Raw genomic sequence first — 23,880 nt, 5'->3', positions numbered from 1 at the left:
ATCGCAAATAAAGGGACACATACTTATATCCTTCGGCTACAAATGAATCTCGAATAATTCATTAGCTGTAATCAGGAAACAGGGTCCTGTGAATTATCCTGCAAGTGTGCTTTACGTTGGCTTGTAAGGAAGTCAAAATATGGTACCCCCGTTAATTAACACCCCCCCTCACACGACATGGCAGTTGTTGATCCACAGAGGTGGAAGCAATGTCTGTCAGGCAGTCATTTTGGCAAGTAATTAATTCATTTCAACAGAGATGGAGGCTGCAGAGATCTAAACCCCTGTCTACCTGATGACTGTTGTCCTGTGTAGAATCCCCTCAGCACTTGAGTATGAAGAGTCGCAGAGTATTCCCTTTAGACCCCTTTCCCTTCCTCCCCCCCTTTCTTGCTTATGGGGATTCCAGACACCTTTGGGAACACCACATTCCACACTACCCTTGAACACAGCAGTACACAAACGTTTTGACTAGGAACACCTCAAAACTTCATTAGACAACGCAAAAGAGGGAAACATCTTTTAACGATACAGCACAGTAACAAAGGATAAAACCAACAATTATCCTGTTCTGTGGAATCAATGGCCAGTCTGTGCCGCTTTTTGTCACTCTGTTCAGCCTCTCATCTATCCCTTTGAAGATGGGGAGAGGCTTGCTGCAGGGAGATGCTTCTTTGGTGTGGAGCAGCTTTCCTATGTTTTGATTCCATTGGGGATTTTTGCACCTCCCCCTTCCTCCTCTTTCACAATAAATTGTGAATCTACCTCATTCCTGCCTGACTTCTTAGCACCACCCATTCCTGGACCTGAAAACTGTCCCCTTTCTGACCTTCTTCATCTGTCGGGTCATCCCAACCATCTTGCTCTCCCCAACAAGCAGTTCATTAACGTCTGGGACATGAGCTTTCTCCCCCCTCCCCACATTCCTTTTTGTCTTTGTTTCAGAAAATGCGCCTCCCTGATGGAATACTGGGGGAGGAACCTGGTTCTGCCCCATCTGTAGTGTGAAAGCAAGAACACTACCCTTCAAGTGCCAGCTGTTTTTATCTGGCTCACCTCTGTTTGATGTGGATGGGCCCTCAGCTAAAGATATACAGCACAAGTATGAGAGCCAAATAGCTGACCCTTATCCCAAGAAGGCCCATGATTCCATCACCCTCAGACTGAACATGGTTCTCCTGTGGTGCCACCAGGTCCAGCATCACAATGTCCATTTCTGTGTTTCCCAAAATGCTTGTTGAGAGCATAATAGAGATTGTGGAATGCCTGCAAGGGTGAGCACATGCTAACGGATGGTTGCAACAGGTCCTGCGACTAAACAAGATGCAATGGCTTCCTGTTCCCAAACTGACACAACCTGTAATGTGTCCCTTTGCTGCCAAACTACCTTTTACGGGCTACTCTTTTTGACCCCTAGCAACTTTCACATGGTGCACCACCAGAAATTGAAAGGGCAACAAAAGTACAAATCAATTTGTAACAAAAAATGTTCATGGGCCGGAAAATGTTATAAAATGAAACAATTTTTGTTTCTTTTTCAACAATGGTAAAAGCAATAACGATTTACTTCGGGTGGGGTTCGGGAGGGGTCCACTATTCGTCAAGTGAAAGGAAGGGAACTTTTGTTTGAGGGCAGCCAGTCACCTCTTCACGGCAACCATTCCACTGCAAACAAAAAAAGAAATTTAATTAGCAACTGCACATATCACACTTGCCCCACTCCAAACTGCTGGCCTTACCACAATTCAAGGCCACATTATTTATTACTGTGATCGCTTCCTTTCACTGATAGACAACATGTGGGCTTGTGCCTCTGTTTTCATACCTCACCTGCACATCTAAATATCTTTGCTCTTAGTCTGGCAAGAAGATCTGCCATGGAGGTAAGTTTAGGTCCCGTTTTCCATTACCTCCATTTTGAATACAGCTTCCAGCCATGCTCCAGCAGTGGCTTCAATTGGTCCTGTAAGAACCTACTGCCCATTTTCACACCAAACTCTGACCTACCTTCACGCAACATGAAACAGCAAGCAAGCAGCTCTCCATTATTATCTTCTTTATTTGCATAGACCCTTGCATATTTTTAAATTATGGGTGTATATAAAATATAGATAAAGTTCAAACAAATTTAAAATGTTAAAATGATTAGATAGTGTTTGACCAGAAGGGGGGGTACTTCAGTAGCATTATCTCAATCATTTACTAGATTTTCTTTTGTACATGTGGTGGGGCATACATTGCATGAACATAAATGCTTCGGTGATTGAATTTCTCCGCATTCATAGAAATGATGTCTTGTATCCAAGTAGCCTCATTTTACTTGATTATTAATTAATAATTCACTTTGAAGTCTTTTAAGTGACTTTCAGATGGCCTACCGAGAATCTTGTCCTGGTGGGTGACCCTCTTCAGCACTCATCCATTCGGCAAGGTGTGTTGTTTTTGTTCTCCACAGGATTAGCCTACAGCCTCTTCTGGATTACTATTTAGAGCTTGAGAGATGTGTTGTTTACTAGCCTCTTCCAACGTACTTCTGGAGGGGCCTTATTTTTATCTCACCTCTGCTTGGGCACGGCACAATCTTGGCTGCCTTAAGATGGAAGGTTCCTCAGCTTCCATGGAGGCTGAAGGAAAATGTCCTGTTGTAATAGGCTCCAATCATCCCTCCCTCAATCCTGAAAAAAAACATCCCCTTCTCCCAGTAGTACTACCTCATGCCTTCTGCTTGGCCAAGGGATGCAGGGCCTCAGAGTTGACAGGGTCATTTCTTTCCACTCACCCCAGTCCAGTGATGATCAGGGATTCTGGGAGCAGGTTGCAATGTTGCTATTCATTTTGTACTCATCTCTGCAGGAGTGCAGTGCTCTCCGCATACTGGGGGAGGTGAAAGGCATGCATCCTCTGTAAAGAAAGCAAAACTGTGGCACTATTAATTACAGTGACCCCTAACATTGTCAGGAAAGGCTACAAAGCAAGTAAACTGCTGTATTTGTGGAAGTAGAGAGATTATCTTTCTTTAAGCTGTACCACATTCTTCTCCTTCTTTCCATGGTGCAGTAGGTGGGAGATGGTGCTGTTTGCCCCAGGTTACCAAATGGTTAGTTACAGCTATCCATAAGACATTAGGGATGAGCTTAACAGAAGATGGTTCGAACTGGAGGAGCTCACTTGATCCCTACACTCCTAATGGTGTTGATGATGACTGTCATAGTCCCTGGGAAAAGCACATCCCTGGGCACGGTGCTACCCGGTGTGTCTACTTGGTGACATCCTCATCATTGCTATTGCTTCTGTCATTTCCAAAGTAAGTGGAGGAAAAGCAGAAAGTGTATTTAGGAGCTACTCAGCTGTGAGGAAAAGGGGAAGGAATCCATGTTTTTTTTCTCCAGCTGAGATGTGATCTAAGTTGGGAAAGGAGAACGGGAGAGCGGGCCTGGCCCCACAGTATTCTACTTGGTGACACGTATATACACGTATTTACTGTTAAGTAATCAGGCTACTGCAAGAGTTCTGTAGCATCCATTCACATTGTCCTTTATTATCTCCTCTCTGGTTTTAGCTATTAGCATTCAACTATATAAATTGCTATTATGCTTCAGATAAGGAGACACGTAAACTACTAACCCATAGGCCAAGAGCAGAAAATCAATAGATGACATCAATAAAATAACTATTGAGTATGTTGACAAAAAAAAATCATCTTGCATTTTTTTCAACTGTACAAATATAGGTTGGATATCTAAGCTATCGGTTGGAGTACTTTGCTGCAGAGTCGGAGAGTTTGAATTGCCATTGTACCTCTCAGGAGAGGAGCTAGCCGAAAATCAACGAGAGTTTGTATGGCTGGTGTGCTTATGTTGCCGCTTTGAGCAAGCTGAATAGTCCCATACAGTGGGGTCTCTACTTAAGAACGTCCCTACTTAAGAACAATTCTACTTAAGAACAACTCCGTTTGCTAAATTTTGCTTCTACTTGAGAACAGAAATCCTAGATAAGAACAGGAAAAAAAAAAAACTTTCCTGCTCTTTTTTTAACCTTAGGTCATCTTAGGTTAAAAAAGATTCTCCCCCTAGTGGTAGAGTACGTATTAACCAGCTTTGCATTAGTTCCTATGGGAACTAATGCTTCAATGTACGAACGCACCTCTACATAACAAAAAAACAGCCAGAACGGATTAATTGGTTTTCACTCCATTGCTTCAAAATTAGCTTCCTCAGAAGTGCTTTTAACACTGTTCCCTGACCTAAGAAAAAAAGAAAAAATATCCCCCTCTAGTGGCAGAAGGTGGAATAGCAGCTTCCCATTAGTTTCTATGGACGGAAAAGAGCAGATACGGATTAAATGGTTTTCAATGCATTCCTATGGGAAATGCAGATTCTACATAAGAACTTTTCCGCTTGAGAACCACCTTCCAATACGGATTAAGTTCTTAAGTAGAGACCCCACTATAGTGCCAGTAGAAGGAAGGAGTGGTATTATAAATTGGAACTGAATTGACTGCATACAATTATTATATCCCAATACTTTTTTTTTTAAAATCAGCATTCCTGGTGCATGGAGGTTAACCAAAGGGTCAACCCTCAAAAACTGGAATCAGCTCCTAAAAACCTGCAGGTGAGATGGCACATTTGTAAAATCACTGATTTCTGGATTTTAGGAAACATATTTTAACAATGGTAACTGAAGAGTTTGGAATGACTCTGGTTGCTGAAATCAGTATGGGGAAGAAGATAGCCTCATTTTGGCTTCCATATTCTTTTCATTTCTTGCTTTAACATCCAGTACTTTGCAATTTGTGTACTTTCTGTACTTTTACAGTCAGTTGTTGATGGAACTCCAGCTTCTATAGAGTATGGTTCTTTGTTGCTAAGGTATAATATCCACTTTATCAAAATCACTTGTTTTACCTGTGATAATCATGCTTGTCCCCAGTATAGTACTGCTGTTTTGTTTTCTAAAACTGTCAGTGTCTAAAATTTATAATATGGAGGAAAAGATGTTAGTAAGCCGTAAGATTTAGCCTCCTGCTGAGGAATCCTTCAGTTTCAACCTGTAGCTACTTTAAACCACAGGTTTGATTGCTGCTTAGTGACATTATCATGCTATCCATGTGATAGTTTCTCAAGCTATGTGTCCCTATACCATGGGTCATTCATTACTGTAGGCTGGTTCTCACATGCAAGTTGCAGTTCGGCCCTTTATCATTTTCTGCTCTCATCTGATGAAGTGAGATTACATTCCTACAAAAATAGTTTCAAAGACTGACCCATACAGAGATTCTTGAGGTCAACAAGACTCTGCCTGTCCATATTCCATGGACAATTAAGGCATTCCAGCCTTCCTCAATCTCAAGCTAGATTGGGTAAGGCAGTATTTCTGTTACTGTCAGCAAAATATGATTGAGGGATATAACACCGAGTTTGATTTTCTTGAGTCACCAAACAGTCAAGAGTTAGTGGAGCTTCAGTTCTATGATGTTCAGGAACATCATGTTCAACATGCTGGAAGCAGGTCTGTTCCCATCCCTGGCTAAGAACAAGATACGTAGGCTCCCACTTCTCTTGATAAACACTTCATTGGAGAAAAAAAAAGATAGCGGGTTCTTCACCAGCTTTACCATAGAAGGAATGCAGAGTATGGATAGGCTCTTAGTTCCTCATCTGAGGAATTTCCTCATAATGAGAGTAACCCCATAAAATATCTACAGAGAGAACATGCACTTGATTTCCATCACTTCTGGCTTCCCACTGCTGCACCCTACAGACTTGCTGTGACCATACTGAAATTATATGTACATTGAAAGCCAGGCCTACAATCAAAGTTTTAGTGATAATAAAAGCTGCATGCAGAATGAGGCTAGGAGCTGTTCACTTGGAAGTACTCCCTGTCTGCAGGAAATGTGCACTCTTTAACTTCAGTTCCATTAATCACATTACAATGAATGTTTGACATGGTTAGTAGAGTTGATGAGGACCTTGGGCGCTGTTATGCAAGGTTGGAAGACTTCAGTCTAACACAAGTGTCTCTGAAGGTCTTTATTCATCTGTTTGTTCTATTTGTGCAATGTGAGGTTCTTCAAGTGGCTCAAGAAGTGGTTCTATGGTTGTCGCTGCTTATGTTGTTGCTAAAAAAGAAAGAAAAAAAGAAAGTGGAAAATTCATTTAATAAGCAACTCCTAAGGTTATTCTTAACACAACTATAGTAAGCTTTCAACTTGTCTCTATGATTTGTGACAGAATGGTCATTTGTGAAAGGATGGGCACCCTCTGGGGAAAATATACTCGAACTATAGACATTTAAAGGAAATATCTGTTGATTGCTACTTCAAAGTGACTTTCACATGAGGATTCTCAAGCATTACGAAGCTTGTTGGTTTTACAAAAGGCTTACGTCCTCTCAACATTTCACAGACTTTCCTGCCAGTCCTGAAACCCTGGAAACATTTGTGAAAACGTCTGACATATTGGTTTTAGTCACTACGATAAGCATTTATAACATATCGACCTTATGATAAGAGTAGCACATTAAATCATACAGACATCTGTGACACAGATCAGCATAAATTTGTGTCCAAGTATTTGTTATTCATTAAAGATGAGCCAGTGCATTTTTTTTTAAAAAAAAATGCAAACCTTTCCTGACTGCATTTGTACCAAACCTCATACAATAGGCCAACCCATCATTTCAGCACAATTAAGTTGCATTATAGTATGCTAGTCGCTTCTCTTTTCCCAAAGGGAGGATCTGGAGCAAATTATACTGCTTTTTATGACCATGACTACATAGTTACAAATCAGGTTATTGTCATGGGCTAAAAAAAAAACCCGAAACAAAAAAACAAAAAAACACCAGTCCTCTAAAATTAATAAGCTTGAATCAACTGCCCATTTGCTCATTGGTTGATGTTACAACAGCATACAGGGGACTAGTGGTTTTGGTGTTTCTTTCCTCCAAAACTTGGAAAAGTTACTTTCTCAGAATACATTTCCTAGAGCCCCCCAACCAACATAGCCAGTGTCATCTCTGGGGGACGGTGGCTGTGGGCATTCTGGAAGATGTGGTCCAACCACTTTTCTCAGCTCTGGTTTCCCCTCAACAAATGAACACAAAGCATATATCTTCCACTAGAGAAATTGTAGCTGCTTGAAAGTGGCAAGACGCAGGAGCTCAAGTAGTTTATGTTGAGATGCTTGAATGAAATGACCCAATTTGGCTGCTAAATTAGCCTGTCAGCAAGCTAGTAACGGAAGAAGACAGTCGTGAAGCAAAGTGTTAACCTCAGAGTACCAATGTGCAACAAGCAGACAGTATTGGATTGTGGCTGGTGAGATGAAGGTATCTGCCATTAAATAATTAAATGGATCTTCCCTTCCCACCTTTTATGTCCTTTGGCCTTTCCCTTATGCAGTGGTGTAATGGTAAATTTGGAAGTAGAGGTGCCCATTATTATTGTATCTGTCACCACACCACTCCATAAGGAGAGTCCAAAAGTTGAGGCAGCTGGATCAGTCCCCGACACAGCAAAGGAGGAGCAGATCTTTTGCAAAGTGAAGGGCTCTTAACATCTCACTGAAGGCCAAATGGTCTCTGAAATAATTCTCATTACAATGGGAACAGTTTGCAACCATACACTGGAGCAGGGGCTCTGGGGAGAACACGGCACATGGTGTTTTAGTGCTTGCTACTCAGAAAAATTCTGGGGTTCCAACCCTGTGAGTCCTTGCCCCATTACACCAATGCCCTCAGATTAAATTCAGCCATGGCAACGACAACAGGATAATCTCAAAGTTCCTTATGCACAATTAATCAAGGCCGACACTTTTACCTCGGCACATCCTTGATATCAGAATGGCTTTGACTGAGAGCTCATTATGTTCATGAAACAGTATTTTAACTCTTTTCTCTGCACTTCCCCTGAAGTGTTGTGTGCCCTGCTGAGAGCATGTATCTTCAAAGGTACAGAGTGAATTCGCACATGAAACATGTTCTTATAGTGCATTAAAAAAACAACAACCTTAAAGTTATACTCTTGTGGTGGAGGAGTGACTTTAAATGTTTTTTTTAAAATATCCCAAACCATAAAATGTAGCAATTATAGGCCTTCCAATGGCAAAGTGCTTTTCGGTTATATCAAAATGCCACTGTTTCAGCCTTTAATGCTTTTTTATTGGAAGGGCTGTTCTTTACTCTTTTCAGCTTTTTCGCTATGCGCATAATAATGGGATTATATTTGTCTAGCTCCAGGGTGGTGAGTGAATGAACCCAGTTTTTCTGGAGGCGGAGGACAATAAGCCCTGCACTTTGGCTGCCTCCCACGGCCTTGACTCACGTGGTCACCTATCGCGCGGCAAACCTTGACCAAGCTGCCTTGCAATGTTGCTCAGCAGGCTTGCCCTTTGGGAAACTTCAAGCATACAAAATGGCTCGTTATTTGGTCACAACACCCCCCCAACCAAACAAAAAAACTCACCACCCTATTATTTCAATGCAGAGTACATTTGGAACTTGGGTCCTGCTTGTCTTTCCTTTATATTTTTGAAAAGATTGCATGTTAGGACTGCTGTTCTAGTCACCCAGCGGTGTACCACATTAAAGAAATCTTGTAAAGCACCCTACAGATAAAAGGTGAATTTAGCTTTGGCTTATTATATTGTATTATTTCTCCCTCCGGAGTAAGGGGGAAGTCATTTGAAATGATTCAGAATGTTCAAGCTGTGAGCACAGTTAATGTATATGCATCAGGATAATTACGTGCCTGCTCCACCTTGTTCTCCACTCCCTAGTTACAAGCACTGGTAAATTAGGCCTGGTTTGGTTTAGATTTTTAGTCATGGAGCTGAACTAATAAAGAAAAAACAAACAAACAACAACAACAACAACAACAACAAGAAGGAACAAGCAAGCAAAGGCATAAGATTTGGACGTCATAGTGATCTGTGAAACACAGTGGTAGCTAGACGGAATTTTTGAGGTTCAAAACAGAAGCAATACATATAGTAGTCAGATGCTAGTATTACATCTAATTGGACGTTCTCCGCAATGGGAAGCTAAATTAGATTAAAACTTGGAAATTTAACTCCCTTTTTCTGATTCGAACACTCTAAATCCCCCAGGCAGAATACTTTCCCATGATTTTGACATGAATTGAATGCACCAGAGAAAGAATGATTTTCCATTTCTCAGAGGCAATCCTCACCATTAGTAGCAGTGGCAGCCAACAATTCTTCTTTTTCCTCCAAGGGTTTTTGCTTCTTCTGCTGCATGTGGCGCAGAAGTAGTGGCGGCAATTAGTCACAATTTTCCTTCTTCCACAGTATCCTCTACCAAGGATATTTTTTAGGGCATGAGTTGGTTAAGGTGAGTCAGACACCCCTCAAACAGCCTGACCATGTTGGAAATAATTCCGCAAACTGGCATTCTGTTTCTAGAGGAGTAAATAAAATAAAAATCTAAGGGTACTTCTCAGAAAAACATCTTCTAAAAATGTATGGGGGATATTATAGATTCATTTTGTCTCTGCTACCAGGTGCTTACACTCTTCCTGCCTTCCTTGTGAGCCTCACAGAAGCTATGAGGGAGGGCACTGTAGTTTCCAGTTCCAGGAAGAAAGTGCTGTGTGTCATAATTTGTCTTTTGAATTTCCAAAAGCTTACTTACCCAGTGAAAGAGATTTCTATTCATCTGCCTTATTGCCAGGGCAATATTATTGAGCTTTATTATTGAAACTATAACATTGCTGCATTTGGCGTGTCTTTCTATTGTACCTTTCTCTAGTACTCTGCCACTTCTTGGCTGCCCCCACTTCCTGATCTGAAAAAGCCCCACGGGAACAATATGTGCAGTATGACACATATTCTGGGGGAAGTGTGGAAAGCTCCAGCCCTCCAGCTGCCACAGAGATAATGGTATAGTGAAAGACAGGCGCACGCACTGCGTAGCCACTGCGTAAGTAGGGTAAGCACAAAGCACGCTGAGCCTCCCGTGACAATTTCACTGAAATATCTCCTGTTTCTGAATTCATTTTTATTGTGCTTAAATCGTAAAAGAACATGAAAATCATAAAAAAAAACCAACTAGACGGGAACAAAACCAAATAAAGAACTAGAAATAAACTATTGAGATTTGTGATTTTTTTTTTACTCTTGGCTTGTTTCAAAACAAGAGAGCCCTGTGCCACCTTTAAGACCTACAAGTGTATTTGTCACAAGGTTTTGCAAGCTGCAGCCCCCTTCTCAAGTTGCAGCTTAACGGTGGCAGGGGGCTTTTGCTGCAACAAACTAAGACAGCCACTTCCTTGAAAATGCCCCCTTACCCCCGTATTGACGTACTTTTATTGCCTGTTGTGTGCTCTCTCTCTCCTCTACCATTACTATGCTAAGCAATGTTATGATTCTGGATTAGGTGTTATCAAGTCAATTCTGATTTATGGTAGCCCTACTAGTGTTTCCAAGATATGTGTGACATTTGAGGAGCGGTTTTATCAGTGTCAAGCCCCCATGAGATTCTATGGCTGAATGGGGATTTGAACCGACATTTCCTGAGCCCTAGTCTGATGCTCTGATAATACACCATACTAGCTCTCTAATGCAATGATAACCTCTTCAAAGCATTTTGTTTGCCACCTACTATCCTCTTTGGTGATGCAACACAGAAAAATACAACTTGGTTGGTTTTCTACAACAGATGTCGGCTATATTTTATTCTTATTTTCTTTTCTTGTATAGAACACTAGTCTGTTGAGGGGAAAACAAATAATCTCAAAATGTTCTCAGAGTAATCAGATTGTTCATTTCAAAGCCAATAGTTTACCTATACAAAGAGTCAGAGAGGAGGCTGCTGATGTCTCACTAAAGAGACTTTTGCTCCAGTAAAATCATGCCAGAATTGTCACTACCATTAGCTCTCGTCCCAGAGAGACAGATACGAAATGAATCCCCACCTACAGTAATAGAGGAAACAAGAAGAGCAAGACTGTATTTCTGACAATGAGCAGAACAACCGCAGTGGCATGACAAGCAAGGACATTCACAGCACTCCAATAGGGCCAATGCATCCTCTTTGCAAGTAACCTTGAACTCTCAGGCTTTTATTAAAATGTACAAGAAGAAAGAAGTTGGGCCTGAGACACCAAGAATACCATTGCCACTGATATTTCAGGAGGCAGTACCTGATCTAAAGAAAGTATGGAATGTTGAGCACCTATCAAACATCTCCATCAACACAAACACGCCAAATAAAGATGCAGCTATTGTGAACAGTCACTCAGAAAAATCTATACAATACTTCCAAAGAGCCACCTGACCTTAAGAAAGTCTCCAGTGAGTAGGTAGTCTTTCAGGAAGACTTCCTAGCTCAGGGAAACTGGACTGCCCCAAATGCAACCACCTCTTGGTGGTGCTATTTAATGCCCCACCACTACCTCAAGGGCTGTTGGTGCTTCTTAAAAAAAACCATTGCCAATCTTCATTCCTGCCCCATCCCTTAGTATCCCAGAAACTTCCACTTTTCTATGAAAACTAATATATTCTGGGATGGGCAGTGCAAGTACTTGGCCACTCTCCAAAGCCAGCCTAAATCACAGACAAACATGAGATTTGTCACCACAACCGTGGTGAAGGTTCAAGCTAAGGTAACAAGAGAAGGGACAGTGAAGATGTTTAGTCAACCTACTGTTGAAGTATTGTTGTTAACCTATGAAGAAGCTCACACCTACAGGATGTGGCTTTGCCAGTTCAAACTGTAACTGTTTCACTACAGAGGTAAGAATTATGTGGAGCCAACAGATTCCAGGTAGAAAGCATTCTGCCCCAACAGCGGATTACATTGTGTGTTCTCTTGTCCTTGTTTTTTCTTTGCAAGTGTCTTACATTTCTTGTACAAATCTGCAAGCAACTAACGAGGCCTGCCTTGCTTGTTGCCTTGGTTCTCACTGGCAGATGTCTTCCTTCTCCTGGAGGGCTTAGCATTTTCAGCCCCTTATACCCCTCATCCAGCCACCCATCCTGCCACTCACCATTTCCTTCTCTTCTCATTCAGATGAAGTGTTGGCATTTGCTGTTCAAATGATTAGACAAAGCCGAGTATTTAATTTACTTCAGAGTAATTGGATGTACATTCACGCTATCTGGCCAGGCACACTCCAAGCAACCTTGTGTTGGGGACTGAGTAAAGACTAATAGTGTTCAGGATAATTTGTAAACATTTTGTAATCACTGTTATAATTTCATAGCAGATCAATAGGGTTATTTTTCTTTTAGCAATGATGTAGAAATCAGGACTTCATCAAAATACACATGAGTCAGGTTGCTTTGGCATAGGTATCTCCTGACAAAGAACTGATCACATTTTCTATTGCTCATAGTGGCAGTTTTGAAAATCAGCAAATTCAGTCACAACATTTTAATGTACAGAAATAGTGGTATCTAGTAGGATAAATCTAAACAATTAGCAAAGTGATTAGTTACTGGTAAATTACAGACATTAACCATGTTCAATTATTTAGTTTCGACTTTGTTTCAAATTTTATTGATAACATACATTATTTTTTTACCTAGTTAAATTGGATTTTTTTTTTTACAGAAAATATTCATGGATTAGGAGTCCTGAAAAAGGTTCGTAAGTCTCACATCTTTGTTAAGCTATGTTTATTTGCATAGAAAAATATTTACCATTGGCATTAACTATCACAGGAGAGAAATTGCATTTATTTCAAGTTGAAAAAAATAGCTAAAAAGATTCTGTGGGTTATTGCAACAGTACAAGAATACAAGATGCTTCCATTTAATAAAAAATGTAAAAGAAATTGTGAAAGCTAAAGCAGGCTACAAAACAGAAGACTTCTATTTATTTACTTATTACAAGTTCTTGTCCAACAGTTTTTTCCCCCTGGAAAGCTTTAATTCACTATGTTTTGATTTACTTTTCAATGTTTCCACCCAAAGCACACCTTGCCCATATTCATCACAACCTTGTTGTCATGTAGTTGTCCTGAATGATTGTCTCTTGTTTCATAATGAAGTCAGTACTACTGATATCTTGATCAGTGACCAGGAAATCTTTTGGCAGGGGTGAATCAGAATCCTGCACTTGGGTCTTCTGCATTTCAGAAGGGACTGCTTCTTCTTTCAACCTAGACTCCACTGTCTCACTTTTAGTGTGCTGATTAGTGGCCACCGGGCATGTTTTGTCGAGACCCTGAATGTTTAATTCACAGTTCGCAACGGACGTTTTCTCTGCCAGTTCAGTGTCTTTCTCAGATTGTTCTTCTGCTTGTTGACGGGAAACTTCTTCAGAAATGGAATAGATTTTATTTGCACTGTGCTCGTTAGAGCTGTTTTTGGACTGTCTGTGAAAGAACCCAAACTTCTTTACATCCGCCACAAAGTTTACTTTCTTCTGCTTCTCCTTGGTGGACTCTGTCAGCATCATGGCCGACCCATTGCTCTGACTATGAGCTCTAGAAGCTTTGGCAACTGCCCTGGGGTGAATCATGGAGGTGACGTCAAAAAGGCTAAGGGGTTTCTTCTTAACTTTCTCATTTCCCCCACTGTCACTTCCTTCATCTGATTCCGGCAAAGAAGAAGATTCTCTGCTGTTTTTTGAAGCCTGCGAATTGGGAAGTTTGTTTCCTTTTAACAGACCTAAGACTTCAAAGCGAAAACTGGAAATGTCCTGCTTCAGCTCCTAAGGAATTAGAAGAAAACGAGTACTGGTTAAAAGCAGGGAAATGTTATATTTAACAGGCAGTGTTTTGATTTTAAAGACCATGCATTTGTCTTGTACACATTGAATAATCAAAGCACTTTTGTTTGAACTCAGTATTGAGAGGTGAAATGTGTGATGGAAGACAGGGCTGCTGAAGGTGGAGGATCTCATAAACGTTCGGTGGACAACTTTCTGTAATAACTTGTTCCCTGTTCCGCCACATTCCGTTATGTCATGCAAAATGAATGCTGTCTATGGAAAAGACAAGAAGTACATCCAAAATTATAACCTAAACCCACGAACAACTGACACATCTTTCTCTTACTATTGTTGCTGTTATGCCTGTCTTTTTCGCAAGAGCTGTCATGCTCTGTTCACACACTTTTTATGGAGCAATTAGGACAATGGCATCAGCCCATTAGCAATGCATTAAATTTTGTGTTATTCTTTCATTTTTAACCCCCATTCCTGATTTGTGTCATTAGTTGTTACAATGGTTGTGCAATGTAGGAACAGTGTGGATAGGCAAAACAGTACAGTGGCTTCCCAAGTTTCTTGTTCCCTTATTAAAGATCTCTTGCTTGTCCTGTGCATATCTGGGAGATGACTGATAAATTAACATTTAACTTACCCTTGAATATCCTGTCAATTGATCCTTACTGTCAGTTTCTATGTCAGCTTTAGAGATCCTAATCATTACCTGTTTTAATCATGTCAATTGACTGGCTGAGGACAAATTCTAAAAACTTGATCTACGGATGTAATACCTAATTCTCTGAATTAATATAGCACTCAGGTCCTTGTTGATTAATTATTAAATTCTCTTCTGAGAATTGTAAGACATTAAAAAAGAGATAAGGAACCAATGAGATTTCTAGCTTACATCATAATTTACAGAATGTTCATAAATTCTGAATAATGGAATCTAAAGATATGAACCTGCAGCTTGTCCACCAGTTTTGCTTAGAAATTAGGTTAATCACTTACTATGTGCTCATAGTTTTAAAAACTTCTCATGTCATTGGAAGTAGAGATGAAATGAGGTAGCAACATTTGACTCACTGAAGGGCTGAACACTACTCTAACCCGTGTTCCATGTGGTTACAGAAGTGTCACATGGGTTATTGTTAAAAATACTACTGTCAGTTCCTTCGTGTGGCAGGAATTGATAGGAATCTGGGAGGAGGGAAGGATGTCTGCTGACCCAGCTGAGGTTCAGGCAATGTAGCTAATGAATGTCTTTGGAATGTAGGGAGCTAAAATCATCTGACTGACAATGCAGGAATTTCTGGAAAGCCCCCCTCCACAATCACAACTGTACAGTGTCCCCCATTATGAGCCAGCTCGGGTGTTAAGATAATCAGGAGAGGCCTTTCTCTCAGTCTCACCATGTTCACAGGTGCATCTGATGGGGACACATGAGAGGGTTTTCTCTGTCGTTGCTCCCAGACTTTGGAACTCCCTCCCACAGGAGGCCAGGCTCGTTCCCCATCTTTGCTATCCTTTTCCAAGGAGACAAGGACCTTTCTCTTCAGGCACGCTTTCTCTCTGTGATTGGCTACATGAGCGACTGGCTACATGAATGACTTTTAGATGGATTGTTATGTATCACTGCTCTGACTGGTTCATTAGTTTTACTTGTCTTTACCATCTCTCAGAGTGCTGTTTGTTTGTTCCTTTTCAGTATTTGTATACTTATTGTTTTAGCTATAATATGGTCTTTTGATGATGTAAGCTGCCTCTTTATACTCCTTATCTTTAAATATTGCCTTTTAATGATGCAATCTACTATTGTATAATCACTGGTTTCAGCTTTAAATATTGTCTTTCAACGATGTGAGCTGCCTTGTGTCCTTTAAAAGGAGAAAGGCGAGGTAACAATATTTTAAATAAATAAATAATATACAGGGTCTATATAATAATACAATGTTGCTATGTTGCTATTGCATACTTTTCTGGTGAAGTCTGTGCATCAGGTTTAACAGTAGGAGAAATTTAAGTTTTTTCCCATATGCTACCCCACATTTTTGTGCAAGAGTTTCTGGATCTTGGGTCAATCAAAGATGTATCTATTAGACCAAAGAACTAGCTATGCTTTTAAATATTATTACATGTTAACTTCCATTAAAATATATCACGTGGATGCCTTCATGTATTAATGAGTTCGCACTACTGTTCTCAACTTCCAGTGAGAATAGTTTAAAGACTGTTTTTTTTCACTAGAAACTCTGTTTTTTTTTACCTACTACTATAAAGCCACCCAGTAGAAGAGCAATCACCTTAAAATTCTCTTCGGTCAGCCCCTCCTCAGTTTTGGCATCTCTTATCATTGCTGCCACATATCTCTTAACCAGATTTTTCATGACCTCCTGAAAGAGAAGAACAGTCCAATTTGGTCAGCACTTCTCTGACTGCTATTTGATAGTCCAGAAAGTTCAAGGTTAAAACACACACACACACACACACACACACACACACACACACACACACACACACACACACACACACACACACACACACACACACACACACACACACACACACACACACACACACACACACACACACACACACACACACACACACACACACACACACACACACACACACACACACCTCATTACATTGAGTAGCTGCCTATCAGTCAGTTGCTGGCGACTGAGATTCAACTGCACAGAAGCTAGATGTTGAGGTGGGGCAGAATGGGTAGGATTCAGAGGAGCCAATGTTATCTTCAGGTTGGGGCAGTAATAGAGCATTATATTGGAAGTCCTTAGAATTAGAGAACTGTGGAGTTGGAGGGCATCCAAAAGGCCATCTAGTCCAGGCCCTGAATTATCCAGATAGCCTACACAGATGACCCTCAGATCTCTGCTAAAAAAAACCTTCAAGGAAGCAGCCCACTATCTCTGAGACAGTGTGTTTGATTCTTGAATTGCTCTTACCATCAAGACGTTTTTCCTAAGGTTTAGCTGAAATCTCCTGTATTGTAAAAAAAATAATAATTGCTTGTTTGGAGGAGAAAAACTACAACATTAGGCTCCATCAATTGACTAACTCTTGCAGAACATCGGCTCCTTACAGTGACGTGTCTGCCCCCTGTCTAAATCTCAGCGGCTGGTTATCGTTGTGCTGTAATTAGACTTTTATTCAGGAATCAGCAAGTGAAATCTAAATATGGTGTAGCATAGGGTCAAAATGTTAAGGAGCATGCTTTATGGAGCATGTATTATTTTCTTTAGCTCATCTTTTTTCTCTCTCTCTGTGGGACCGACAAGGCTCCCTCAGCCATGAGAATGGGCTTGCCACCTCCCAGAGAACACCAGCTGGATTCCCTACTCACATCTCACCTATGGATTGGGGTGCTGACAAGGCAGAGGTGGATGATGCCCTTCAAGCCACGGGTGTGGCCATGGCAGGACTCAGACATAAGGAGGAGCAGTAAACAGGAGAGGAGGACTGTTGGGCAGACACCATAGACTGGGAGGTGTGCAAGGCCCAGGAGGTGCTGCTGCCGAAGTTGAAGTCTGACTAGTAGATGGTCTGTAGATGTGACCCTGGAACTGTCTATTGCGTAGAGCTACAGATACCACCAGAGGAAGTCTCCTGGGTCCATTGTGACCAGTCAAGTTGCTGACAGGCTCAGAGGCTCAAGAAGCCCTGTGGCTTTCCTACCCCTAAGTCCCACAAAGGTCAGCTGTTACATACAGCACTGATGTTACCTGTCTGTCATGGGTTTGGAGGGAAAGTTCCATCCTATGGGGAGTGGAAGGCGGGACATCAGGAGGAGGGGCTGTACTGTATAAATATGTGATGCCTGTGTGGTGAAGGGTAGATGCTGAGACAGACTGTGAGACACTGGGTTGGGACGAAGCAGCAGCTGGGGAAGAAGAAGCTGTTGTGGGAGTCTGGGTGTCTGGCAGGGTACTACTGTGTGTCAAAGTACCAACCTGATAAGTTCAGGTGTCTGTGGGTTAGCCAGAACTGATGGGTTCAGGGTCTGTGCTTTAAGTTAAAGGTTCTAGGTGAACCAAACTGTATGCTTGTGTGTGTGAGAATAAGCCACGTTACTTTATTTTATTCACCTGATTGTTTTATTTACCCTGTTTGTATTTAAAATAAACCTTATTCTTTTGTTGTTTAAAAATCCATCCCTGGTCTGTGTGACTTATTATAGGGAATGGTTGGTGGCAGCTTAGTAACTGTGTGATAGATCCCAGTAGGTCTGGGTTTGTCACATTGATTGGTGTCCAGCGTGTGGGATACGTCTGGTCCAGTTGTCCAGCGGTCCAGCAAAGCCTTGGCAAGTGTGCCCAGAGCAAGGGGGGTCTAGTCAGGGACAGTCTGAGGCGCGTAGGTAATCTTCTAGGTGTACCTCACGGGGAGGTGCACTAGTAGAAGAACGTGCCAACTGGGGAGACTTAGATTAAGGTGCTCTGAGGCAGCCTGATTTTAGCGGGAAAACGCTGAGGCAAAACTGCGTAGCAACAGCGAGCTAGCTTGCCAGCTGAGAGGCCCAGCAGAGGGGGGTAGGCTCTGACTCGATACTGTTGCAATTTAAGTGCTGAAGAACAGCAGCAATCTCTAGGGAGAGCTGGTTCTGAGGCAAGAAGGAAAAAAAGTGGTCGTTTTATTTTGAGGCTTGACTTTTTAAAGCAGCCTGTTCTGAGGGGGGGTATGCCCTTGACTCGAAGCCAAGTAGCAGACATGAGTGAAGTGAAAGACCCCCAGATTGACCAAGGTTCTGAGGATGAATTTGGCTCAGTGCAAGGTGACAGCACAGGAGAGCAGAACCCAGAACTTAGAAAATTGATCCTAGCCCAACAGCATGAACTGAGGGTGAGGGAAATGGAGGAAAGATTAGAGAGAGAGAAAATGGCATTTGAATTAGAGCGAGAGAGAGAGAGAATGGAGAGAGAAGAAAGAATGGAGAGAGAGAAGATGGCGTTTGAATTAAGAAAACTGGAACTGATGAACCAGAACAATAATAATAATAGGGATTCTGAGGGAGGCCAACTGTCTAAGGCTGACCTGAAGAAATTCCCTGTGTACCACAAGGGAGATTGTCCTGAGGTGTTCTTTTCCTTAGTGGAAAGAGCGTTTGTGGACTTCTCAGTGAGGGAAACTGAGAAGATGACCATCATGCGTTCTTTAATCAGTGGTAGCCTGGCTGAGGTTTATGCCGAGATGCCTGAGGAACGGATGAAAGATTTTGCAGAGTTTAAAAAACTGGTGTTCGCAAGACATGGGATAAATGCAGAGCAGCTGAGACAAAGGTTCAGGTCCCTCACCAAGAAGCCAGAACAGACTTTTACCCAAGTGGGGGCCCAATTGGTGAGGCTGCTTGAGAAATGGCTGTCGCAGGAGGGAACAGAGACCTATGAACAGCTTAAAGACTTGATAGCCCTGGAACAGTTCTATTCAGTCCTGCATGGGGAATTGAAATTCCAGGTGAGGGAAAGGAAACCGAAATCTGTGGCAGCAGCCGCAGAGATCGCGGATTTTATCTCCCAAATAAGAAAGCCCTTGGGTGAGGGGAAATCTGTAGGTAAACCCAAAGAAACCTACAGCAAGTACTCTCAGGGACCAGGGAAAAGCCAGCAAGGGGGAGGGGCCCATGGTGAAGGGAAGCCCTCAGGCATGAAACCAAGCCCTCAGAATTTGGAGGGAAAACCCAAACAAGAGGAGAGAGAATCAAAATACACCAGAAAATGCTATTTCTGTCAGGGAAAGGGTCATCTGATCTCAGAGTGTGAGAAATTGAAGCAGCTAAAAGGAATGGTGCCTCAGAATTCTAGTGGGACCAAGCCAAAAGCTGTGTTCTGTGTCCAGAAAGAGCAAGGCTCAGTGTCACAGAGGGAGCCTGTTGCCATAGCTACTCAGTCTGGAACAGCTACCTCTGCTGATCAGGCTGAGGAAAATGGTCCTCTGGTGGAGGTAAAGCGCTGCTTGCTGATAAAAACAGATTCTCAGTTGTTTGAGACAGCAGGGGTGGACGTAGGAATACTTGACCGTCAGTATAGGGGGCTGCGGGACACTTGTTCCCAGGTAACCCTGTGCCATCCAGATATCATCCCTAGGGAGTTTATAATCCCAAATGAGAGCATGAAGGTGGCAGGGATTGAGGGGCAGATAATCTCTCTGCCAGTAGCAGAGGTACCTGTCAACTTTCAAGGCTGGAGGGGAGATTGGCGGATAGCGATTTCATCGACTCTGCCAGCAGCCGTGCTCGTGGGAAATGACCTGGCTGAACATGTGAAACGGGTGCTAGTGATTACACGCTCACAAGCCACCACAGGGACAGTTCAGGGGGGTAATGATGAGCCAGAGACGGAAGCAGGTGGGGGAAGTTCAGAAGCTGTGGTGGAAACCTTAACCACAGACAGCAGATTTGGACAGGAGCAAAAGGCAGACGCCACTCTCCAAAAGTGTTTCGAACAGGTGACTGACGCCCAGCTAACACCTGAGACCCCAGTGAGATTTCTGGAGAAAAAGGGGATTTTATATAGAGAAACCCTGAGGAATATCTCAAAAGGGGGAGATGGGATCAGAAGTCAGCTGGTGGTACCTGAAAAGTATCGCCCCATGATCTTACAAAGGGGGCACTCTGACATGTTTGCTGCACACCTAGGGGTCAACAAAACACAGCAGAGAATCACACAGAATTTCTACTGGCCTGACATAGGGAAGCAGATCAGGGAGTTCTGTAAACAATGCGATGTGTGTCAAAGGCAGGGGAATAACCGCGATAGGACCAAAGCAAAGTTGTGCCCTTTGCCTGTGATTGACACTCCGTTTAAATGCATAGGGGTGGATATTGTGGGACCTTTGCCCAAGGCCACAAAGAGGGGGAACAGGTTCATCCTAACAATTGTGGACCATGCCACAAGGTATCCTGAAGCCATACCCCTGACTAACATTGAAACTAACACAGTGGCCGATGCTTTGGTGGGGTATATGTCCAGGATGGGATTTGCCTCAGAGATAATCACAGATTTGGGCGCATCGTTCACATCAAAGCTCATGAAACGCTTATGGCAGATCTGTGGAATTAAGCACAAGGAAACCACTGCTTATCATCCTGAAAGCAATGGGTTAACTGAGAAGTTCAATGGGACTCTAATGCGCATGATTAGGGCTTACTTGGCAGAGAATCCAAACAATTGGGACCAGAAGCTGCAATCCCTTTTGTTTGCTTATCGATCAGTGCCACAAGCCAGTACCGGGTTTAGTCCATTTGAACTTCTATTTGGGAGACGGGTGAAAGGGCCCCTTGATTTGATCAAACAAAATTGGGAGCAGATCACCCAGGATGACCCACAAGACGTTGTGACTTACATAGACACCTTGATGAATGACCTAAAGCGAAATCTAGAGCTGGCAGCAGAAAACCTGCAAGCGCAGAAGGTCAAACAGAAAACATGGTATGACCGCAAAGCTAGAGAGAGGCACTTTGACCCGGGGGAGGAAGTGCTTTGGCTTAGGCCCTGCAGAGAGAATAAACTGCAGCTCAAATGGGCAGGACCATATAGGGTCATTTCCAAGATGTCAGACCTGAACTACCTAATAGAGCAGGAGGAGAACCAAGCAAGGAGGGTGGTTCATGTGAATGCCCTAAAACCCTACTACAGAGGGGAACAGAGGGTTTTATTCGCGATAAAAGCAGCTGAGAGTGAGGAAGCTGAATTACCCTTCTGGGAGGGTAGAGGGGAAGTAAGATACAACCCAGAGGAGGTAAAGATCAGTCCTGCACTCACCCAAGACCAGCAGCAAGAACTAAAAACGCTGCTTAGTAAATATCAACAGGTGTTTTCCAACAAGCCGGGGGTAGTGAAGGGAGTGATGCATCGGATCCACACAGGGGATGCACCCCCGCAGGCAGTATCCCCATACCGAGTAACGGGACCCTATAGGGACAAGGTGCGGAAGGAGCTGGACGAGATGCTGAGGGAGAACATAATCGTCCCCTCTTCTAGTCCTTGGTCCTCTCCGATAGTCCTTGTGGACAAGCCTGATGGGAGCATTAGGTTTTGTGTTGATTACAGGAAATTAAACCGTGTAACCACTCCTGATGCCTACCCAATGCCCAGGCTAGACAACCTGATTGAAACCATAGGGGGTTGTCGGTTCATCTCATCATTGGACCTGGTAAAGGGATATTGGCAATTAAGAATTGATCCCAGGGATCAAGAAAAGACTGCCTTTTGCAGCCCTTTTGGTCTCTATGAGTTTCGAGTCCTGAGCTTTGGTCTCAGAAATGCACCAGCCACATTCCAAAGGCTGATGGACCAGACCTTGGCAGGGCTCAGTGACTTTACAGTGGCCTACATTGACGACATAGGGATCTTCAGTAATACCTGGGAAGATCACCTGATACACCTGGAGTTAGTGCTGCAGAGGTTAAGTGCAGCAGGGCTAACAGTAAAGGCCAGCAAGTGTCAGCTGGGTAGCCCAGAAATAAAATACTTGGGTCACATGGTAGGGGGAGGAATGATAAAACCCCTGAAGGCCAAAATAGAAGCTGTTCGTGATTGGCCTAGACCCAACACCAAGAAAAAAGTCAAATCATTTCTTGGGTTGGTGGGCTACTACAGAAAGTTCATCCCGAGGTTTAGCGAGATTGCGGCTCCGCTGACCGATCTGACGAGGAAGAAGGCTGATGACCGCATCCCGTGGACCAGCGACTGTGAGGCGGCGTTCCAGAGGTTGAAGGAGGCGTTGATCAACTATCCTGTCCTGCGTGCTCCAGACTTCGACCGGGAGTTCATCATCTACACCGATGCGTCTAACAGCGGGGTAGGAGCAGTTCTGTGCCAGGAGGATGAGAATGGTGACCAGCATCCAGTGTCCTACCTGAGTAGGAAACTTCAAAAAGGTGAGAGACATTTGGCAACCGTGGAGAAGGAGTGTTTGGCCATAGTCTACGCGATCCAGAAGGCCAAGCCTTACATCTGGGGAAGACATTTTATTCTGTGTACTGACCATTCACCATTGCAATGGTTAAAGACAATGAAAACCCACAATAGCAAACTTATGAGGTGGGCTTTAAACCTACAGGACTATGACTTTGAAGTGAAGGTGGTCAGAGGGTCAGTGAACTGTGTTGCTGACGCCTTATCAAGAAGACCTGAAGAATGAAGACGGCGAAAGAACATGGACTATGTGTATATAATGCTGATAAAAAGTAAAATGTACCTGGTTTTGAATTTGGTTTGTATTAATAAAGGTAAATTGATGTACTGTATATGGTAAAATGTTTAAATGCATATTTGCTATGGTTAACTTGGAGTGTAAGTATGAGTAAGTATAATATGGTATGTATAACTGTTTTTGTGTATTTTATACAGGTTGTTTTTTGGTGAAAAGCACCTTAGCTTTCCCCCTACAAAACAACTTTTAAAGAGGGGAGGTGTTACATACAGCACTGATGTTACCTGTCTGTCATGGGTTTGGAGGGAAAGTTCCATCCTATGGGGAGTGGAAGGCGGGACATCAGGAGGAGGGGCTGTACTGTATAAATATGTGATGCCTGTGTGGTGAAGGGTAGATGCTGAGACAGACTGTGAGACACTGGGTTGGGACGAAGCAGCAGCTGGGGAAGAAGAAGCTGTTGTGGGAGTCTGGGTGTCTGGCAGGGTACTACTGTGTGTCAAAGTACCAACCTGATAAGTTCAGGTGTCTGTGGGTTAGCCAGAACTGATGGGTTCAGGGTCTGTGCTTTAAGTTAAAGGTTCTAGGTGAACCAAACTGTATGCTTGTGTGTGTGAGAATAAGCCACGTTACTTTATTTTATTCACCTGATTGTTTTATTTACCCTGTTTGTATTTAAAATAAACCTTATTCTTTTGTTGTTTAAAAATCCATCCCTGGTCTGTGTGACTTATTATAGGGAATGGTTGGTGGCAGCTTAGTAACTGTGTGATAGATCCCAGTAGGTCTGGGTTTGGTAGGTCTGAGGATCCCACTCCTCCTTGCTCTACACCCTGATAAGTGGGAAACACCAGCCAAGTCCACATGGAGTTTGGATGAGCCATCCAAGAGGACTGCTGCACCTACGGGCCACTGGCGGCCAGTGGGGACTTTGGAGGAATAGTTGGGGAGGGAGCCTTTGCCCATTGACTCCAGGGACACTTGGCGGCATGTCTACAACATCTCTGCTATGGGACTGTGTAGGGT

General features: G+C 42.8%; 1 protein-coding gene across 11 annotated transcripts in view; it reads right to left on the bottom strand.

Moving 5' to 3' along the window:
* Positions 1-12,494: 12,494 nt before the first annotated feature.
* The window catches only part of TRPC4 (transient receptor potential cation channel subfamily C member 4), a 309,107-nt gene continuing 297,721 nt past the window's right edge, over positions 12,495-23,880 (bottom strand). For all 11 annotated transcript variants that reach the window (XM_078386691.1, XM_072991667.2, XM_072991669.2 and 8 more), the window contains 2 exons: positions 15,984-16,073; positions 12,495-13,683 (listed from right to left, as the gene is read on the bottom strand). In XM_078386691.1, the coding sequence (XP_078242817.1) occupies positions 12,961-13,683; positions 15,984-16,073 (813 nt within the window). In that variant the 3' untranslated portion in view covers positions 12,495-12,960. The remainder of the gene's footprint in view (positions 13,684-15,983; positions 16,074-23,880) is intronic.

Source organism: Pogona vitticeps, chromosome 2 (assembly GCF_051106095.1).
Source record: "Pogona vitticeps strain Pit_001003342236 chromosome 2, PviZW2.1, whole genome shotgun sequence".
Taxonomy (NCBI): Eukaryota; Metazoa; Chordata; class Lepidosauria; order Squamata; family Agamidae; genus Pogona; species Pogona vitticeps.
This window is presented reverse-complemented; position numbering and strand designations above follow the sequence as displayed.